Below are 7,584 nucleotides of genomic sequence, written 5' to 3' on the forward strand. Positions count from 1 at the left end.
CTGTACACCATCTTAAGATGCTTCTGCGGTAAGGTCATTCAGCTACTTGAGATGTTTAAAGACATACCTGAGGAACAGTATGGCAGGATAATAACAGGATTGACATAATAAGTTAACGACTAAGAAACACATTTGTTTCAGTAGGCCTATTTATCTGATCACTGTTTATTCATTCTTTCAAACTGCGTTGTGAATTATAGCCCTCCGTCACTGGTTTCAGCATGTGAGTGATCTAAAATAGAAAGACGTGTTTATATAAAAAAAATAAACAACGTGTTTCAAAAAAACATACAGCTGAGTTTATTAACTCAAAACTACAGCAAAATGATCAAAACTACAGTAAAATGAGAGCCAAATCATGTTTTGGCTGGAACAGTTCATTAAACTACCTTAAAGTAGTCTAAGATATATAATAAGTTCCAATCGAGTGATATCTTTTCAAACGTTGCTTGTCTTTCTGTCACACTGTCCCATGCTCCAGACTCTCTCATTCACTTCTGTTCACACCAATAGATGGTTCCTCTGCGCTTACCAAAGATGAGCTGCTGCCACTTAGGTTGTGCGTGACACACTGTATGATGGCACAACCTTTTGAGTGTGTGTACCATGAACGTGAATCCTGGAAACTTGCAGGCGTCCCTGGTGAAAACTATATTGTCATATTGTTTGGCTGGAGTAAATAATTGAAATATTTCCTTTTGTTCTTGCTTTTCATGTGTAGACCTATTGAACCTAGACCTATTGAAGGTGTGGTATGTGATTCTAAACCCATATATGTTTTGTCATATTCAACAAATTACTCCTCACAGTCCTTTACCTGTCCATTCAGTGTTAGCGCTCAAAGAAACTCGGGTGATGGTACACAGTTCTGGCTCTGTAAATGGTAAACAAACATAATGGCTCGCACCGAGGCATAAACAAACCAACAAACCAACATGGTGCTTGAGAAGCAAAGAAGGGACGGGTGTAATTTGATTGGCTGTTGACACACATATCAACAATCTTTCGAAAACCGATACCGATTTGTAGACTAAACCTTTAACATGCTTTCAGTCTAAAACAAATGTAATGCATATGTAAGTTAAGTTTAGTACTGAAATAAGGATATGAGAAGAATATTTTTCATGCCGTAACTTAACTAAAATTACTAAAACTCAAAATGAAATAGAAATAAGTCTATGAAATGAAAACGAAACTGAAGCAAATCATACCACTGGTGAAACTAACTAAAATGGAAATTCAGATTGAATACAAACATATTGTCAAAATAATACAAAATAAATGTGAAAATCTTGATGCAAACACACAGGCACACACACACACACACACACACAGTACAGTAGAGCACAGTGAAGGTGACTAGTTCTCTTTTGGCTTCTTCAGCTCAGTGTGACTTCACACTTTAAACCCCCTCCTGAGTGTCAATAGATGCCTGCCAGAACTGTGGAACACAAGGCAACCACTCCCCATCACACTCACACGTGTACACACACAGTGTCAGACTGAAGGTCATCTCCAGGAAATGTCTTTGCTTTTTTCGACTACCATCCACTTTGGGCCTCTGGGTAACTTCACAGCTAAACTCCTTCAAGAGAAATCTGCAGGTGCAGGCCACTGCTGCTGAGGGGGGACTTCAGTGAGTGGCACACACACTCAAAGGCATACACTCACACACACACACACACACACACAAATATGCACACCAGTTTGTTCAGATAGTGAAAAGGGGGAAAAGGAGAGAGTCTCTTTGAAATCTACAGCAATGTGTAGTTTTGTAGTGTGCGTGCATGTGTATGTATTGGCATAATGTTTGTGGTTTGCTTTTATATAATTTAAGCAGAAAAGCACTGACAAAGGGAACATTCTTTGGAGGCATCCACATTTCAGTTCTGGAGAGAAAGTGCGTGAGGAATTTGCTGGTGACAGACACTTACGGCCTGATCCTCCTCTTGGCTGTCAGGGGCATCGCCATGGTAATGTTGTCCATGTGGCATGTGGGAAGGCTTCCGTGGCCCCTTCTCAATCTGCTTCTCTGCATCTGAACACACAACACACAAGGGCAGTGTGAGGACCTGGTCTCTGTGCTGAGGAACACACACACACACACACACACACACACACACACACACACACACACACACACACACACACACACATAAACACCCACAGTGAGAGGAAGATGGATAGATGGGTGGACAGATGGATGGATGGATGGATAGATGGATAGACAGATGGATGGATGGATGAATGGATTTATGGATGGATGGGGTGACTAGCTACTACATCTGTTGCAGCGTCTGGCATATGGGTGCAGGTTGAATAGAGCTGTTTGTCTTGAGTGTGCGTGTGTGTGTGTGTTTCTCTGTGTGTGTGCATATGTGTCAGACATTTCTCTGTAAAGTGTGCTTCCTGTGCGACCCCATGAGAAATGAATCACAGGGGGAGTGTGACGTGTGATGTGAATCAAACTCCAGTCTGGAGGTAAACACACACACACACACACACACACACACACACACACACACACACACACACACACACACACACACATGCACATTGAAAATCAGACACCTGACTGTGGCTCAGTATCTCTGCAGAAAGTCGTGTTCTCGTATCCCTTCACACTAATCTACCAAACTACTGAGGAGGTCATAAAAGTTGATAAACCATACAGCATTGTAATGCAATCTTTTATTAAGTTAATGTATTATAACTGCCATGGGGTTTAAATTAACACTTGCACCCTCCATGCAATTGCTAAAACATTAATGCAACTGCTTTCATATGATTGCTAGGTACCTACAATACCATCAAGATTACCAAGATTCAATATTCCTCTCAAACTCTCAGCTTTACAACCTTATAAAAACAATCCCATAAAAGTGCTTGATTCTCTGTTGAATTGTTCCCAGCAAACCTTCACAGCCCAGAACAATCAATATTGCACGCAACAACCTTCACTCTAAAGCACCCGCTTGACAGAATACACACTTTGTTTTATGCCACTGCACCCAGTAATTTAATACACATGTGTGTTTTATCAATAAAAAGAATTCCACAGTGAATGTCCCGAGATCAATATTAATGCCTGAGGCTCCTCCTCACTGCCTCACACATCATGGCAGACTGACCTTCTCTAGAGCACACAGACCTGCCCACAATGTTGAATTAAATAGGAGTAACACTAACAAAATCTTACACAACCTAAACAGAATATCCGTGGTTGGTAGGTCGCTCGTGGCTACTGACACTCACATTCAGTAAGCTTACTCTGATGATGCAAATTATTATGACGTTAGTTAGTTATGACGCATTTCCCTATGGGGTAAAACTCTGGTGTTTAGGGAAAAGCCTCAGACTTTTATTTTGTTTCCATCTCTGAAGCTGGACTATGGCCATGGCCCAAACGGCCTCAGTTCGTTCCTGGAGTGGGGTAGAGCCGATCAGACCGGGGCCAGCCCGAGGCTTTTCCTTGGCCTTAAGCACCATTGAATTGCACTGGTGATTTATCTGCAGAGAGTTTTTCTTTACAAATACAAGCTAAGTCATTTCCGTTGCTAGGCAATCTAAACAGAAGCTACCTGTCTGTTTTAAAAATGTTCCGCTTTTATTGTTGTACTGTTCGTTTCGTTTTCTTGGGGTGCTTTAAGTCACCTATATAGAATCCCAGAACAAAGTGAAATGTAGCATTTCTGTTGTATTTCATACCGGAAAAGTGTTCAGTTGCCAACATTAAATAGACAAATAAAGACTTTGTATAGTTGCATCTTGTTCTGCTGTGTATTAATTAAGTTACCGACGTGAAGGGATCTCCACTGGGACGGAGAATTTGAATCTGAAAAGTCTTTGAACTCAAGAAAATTAGCAACCCTGAGACTCCCTCCATCCCTTAACTTTCAACTGAGGAGTGCTTTTCAAATGGATCCAGGTCAAACTGCTCTCTCTCCCTTTTGAACAGAAAAAACACAGAAAAAAGTGGATCAATTCCTCATGATGGGATATACGCATCAGAGAAGAAAATAGAGAAGGATTTCAAGTAGAAAAACTCTCAGCATTATTCAACAGTCCTTCGTTCTAAAATAAGCCGAGGAATGCGACTTTAAACACAAGCAGCCGTAGTTTGAAAGAGTTTGTGAGAGGGAAAAAGGCAACGCTCCATTTGTTAGAAAACTGAGCTGAGTGGGAATCTGAGAAGGACATCTCTGAATGCAAATGGCCTGTTTTCCGCAGGCATCGTTTATCCTCCGTCTGTGTTTGCCACCTTCCCACCAGACAAGGACTCCCTCTCCAGAATGAGGAGGCTGCCCTTTCTCTCTCCCTCTCTTTTTCTCTCTTTGTTTCCCTCTCTGTCTCCCTCCATCTCCCTCCCCCTCCCTCTCTCATCCAGAGGCCATCTCTTTTTAATCAGCACCACGGCAAACTTCAGGCCCACTTTTCCCAATAAGTCACTTCCCAGAGCCGCTCTCCTCCCTGCTCTTCATCCCATTTATCAAAATGCTCCTCTAAGACAAGTGCGCTGATAACTACAGTATACTACCGCATGGCCAGGAGAAGAGGAACCTCCGTGGCATCCTGTCCAAAGGTGGAAAAACAACTCTGAGGTGAAGTAACGGTACGGAAGGAAAGTAAGCAGGATAGAGTGGTTCGGCTGATATTGCTGTAGAAAGGTTGAGCTGATACTGGCCCCGATTCAGGGCACCCAGCTGTAATGGAAGCTACATTTCCTGTGTCCTCTAGGCAGTACCTAGCCATGTGTCTTATGCCTTGTGTGCAGCTGTTGGCCACATATTCATACAGATAGTCAGCCAACATTTGTTCGATCATGCTTCATTAGTTAGTGAGGTTTGAGAAGGGCAATAATCCTGGTTTTCCTCCAGATCTTTGGGATGTTTTTTGTCAGCATGCACTTATTCATCAGCTGAAGGATCCATTTCCTCATCAGAGGTCCAAAATGCTTGATCTCTTCATTGAAAATGTTATCCAGTCCGATGGCTTTACCGGTTTTAAGGGTGTTGATGCTGATATTGAGCTCTTCAGGGGAGAACGGCTTAGTCAGTCCCATGGTTTGGGAGTGTTTTACTCGATCTACCTTTGGTCTTGGCTGTTTAGTGGTGGATTTCCCATTGAGCAGCAACTGGTGCGCAACTTGGTTGGCAGTGGTCGTATACTGTCGCTGATTTGGGGTTGATGGGTCGTTGCTGATTTTTCGGATGAGGCTCCATGCTTTTTTGCTGTTTTTGGCCATATCAGTTGTCTCCAGCAGGTTTTTCCACCTCAGCTGGCGGGATTCTGAAATAGAGGTCATGAGTCTCTCACCTACTTTGATGGTAGTTTCAGCAAAGGGGTCAGATTCATAGAGCTGTTGGTATCGCTCATACAGCTTGGTACTTGTGGCGTTGAGGCCCGGGATGTATTGAGTGCGGCAGCCTCTTGGGATGTTCTTGCGGGCTGCTTCGTGCACAAGCTTGGTGAATTTGTCATAATTCCTGCGGTCTGCTGGGAGATGGGCAATCTTCCTTTGTTTGAACGGTTGATTCTCAACAGGCTCTCCCCTGTTGCTGAACCAGCCATCATCCCTCAACAAGCCGGATTCCGACCTGGCAAATCTACAACAAGCCAACTTCTGAAGCTAACTCAACACATTGAGGATGGATTCCAGAAAGGACTGGTAACAGGAGCCGTCTTTGTTGATCTATCTGCCGCATATGACACTGTGAACCATCGCCTCCTCCTAAAAAAGATCTTAGAGACCTGGCACTCACAGACCTCATTGGAGCCCTCCTGAAAGACAGGCGCTTCTTTGTTGTCCTGAATAACAAGCAGAGTCGCTGGCGACAACAACGAAATGGCCTACCTCAAGGTAGCGTGCTGGCCCCACTACTATATAACATCTACACCAACGACCAGCCAATGGACCAGAACACTGAGCATTTCATCTATGCCGACGATCTCTGTGTAACATCCCAAGAGAACTCGTTCGAAGCAGTAGAAGCAAACCTCACTACAGCCCTAGATGAGCTACTCCTCTATTACGAGCGCAACCACCTACATGCCAACCCTGCAAAGACCCAAGTCTGCTCCTTCCATCTCAAGAACTGGGAAGCCAACCGACCACTTAACATCAAATGGTCTGGAACACCACTTGAGCACTGTACCCACCCTGTCTACCTTGGAGTAACCTTGGATCGTACGCTCACCTTTAAGGAACACATCAAAAACACAAAATCCAAAGTCGGTTCCCGAAACAACATCCTACGGAAACTGACCAACTCCAAATGGGGAGCCACAGCACCCACAATAAAATCTACTGCTCTGGCCTTGTGCTATTCCTGTGCAGAATATGCATGCCCTGTTTGGGAGAGGTCAACCCATGCCCAGAAACTTGACCCAGCCTTGAACAACACCTGCCGTCTGATCACTGGCTGCTTGAAACCCACCAACACAAGCAACCTGCACCTCCTCGCTGGCATTGCTCCTGCTGATATTAGACGGAAAGTTGCCAGCCGAGTCGAGAAAACAAAAGCTACTAGCGATGAACGCCATCTCCTCCATGGATGTCACCCTCCGGCCCAACGGCTAAAGTCAAGAAGAAGCTTTCTCAGCCAGGTCCAGCCCCTAACAAAGTCTAGGGAAGAAACCAAAATACAACTCTGGATGGAAAAACTTGAGAATGACCCACCTCCAACTGGCATGGGAATACCCCCCAGTGAACACCTACCCCCTGGCCAAGAAGCATCATGGGCTCAATGGAAAACACTCAACCGCCTTAGAACAAGAACGGGATCATCCAAAGATGCTCTGGTCAGATGGGGCTACAAGACTGGCCCAACAACCTGTGAATGTGGACAAGCAGACCATACAATGGAACACTGCCTTGTCTGCCCTCTACTACCTAACCCTTGCAGCCCAAAAGACCTTGCAGTATTCAACAAAAACGCAAAGGACTGTGTTAAGAAATGGGAAACTGCCATTTAACTATCACGCTTCAGTGAAACGAAAAGAAGAAGAAGTTAGTGAGGTGGCCCTCCTATTCTAACCATGACCAAGTCAGAACCCCAACCAAGACATTGACAAGGAACCATACATGCTATTTCCCTGACACTGTTTAATAACATCAGTGAAAAGGGAAAGGGCCAAGGACTGATAACAGGAGAGGCACTTGGGACCAAGTGGATGGAAATCTACAAAATCCTACCCTTGGCACAGCAGCAAACACTATGAAACTCCATGAAAAAAAATTGCGAAAACTTCAGGACCCTGGACAGGGACTGTGGCTTTCACCCAGCATAGCTTTGCCAACCACCTGGAGAGAATTAGAAGACTTAGCCACCAACAATTAATCATCATTACCCAGGCTGGGGAGCATGCAGCATGCCCAAAAGGAAGGATGACCAGCCAGCAGACTCCCACTGGGTGAAGGGTTGAAGGCACAGACCAGCCTTCACATTGTATAGTTTTGCTATCAGGGGTGGGATCAAAAGAATTGAGATGGTGATATATTGCGATATTTCTGCTTGCAATACGTTTTCAATCCACTGATACACAGAATACATTTGTGCATGCTTTATAATGGGACACATTATT

The 7,584-nt window shown here is 44.2% G+C and overlaps 1 protein-coding gene across 1 annotated transcript in view; it reads right to left on the bottom strand.

The window, feature by feature from the left end:
* LOC105899726 (N-acetyl-beta-glucosaminyl-glycoprotein 4-beta-N-acetylgalactosaminyltransferase 1-like) overlaps positions 1–7,584 on the bottom strand; it is a 55,079-nt gene that overhangs the window by 33,672 nt on the left and 13,823 nt on the right. Inside the window, exon 3 of the mRNA XM_031568613.1 lies at positions 1,935–2,038. Within this exon, the coding sequence (XP_031424473.1) occupies positions 1,935–2,038 (104 nt within the window). The remainder of the gene's footprint in view (positions 1–1,934; positions 2,039–7,584) is intronic.

This window comes from Clupea harengus, chromosome 6 (genome assembly GCF_900700415.2).
Source record: "Clupea harengus chromosome 6, Ch_v2.0.2, whole genome shotgun sequence".
In the NCBI taxonomy this organism is placed as follows: Eukaryota; Metazoa; Chordata; class Actinopteri; order Clupeiformes; family Clupeidae; genus Clupea; species Clupea harengus.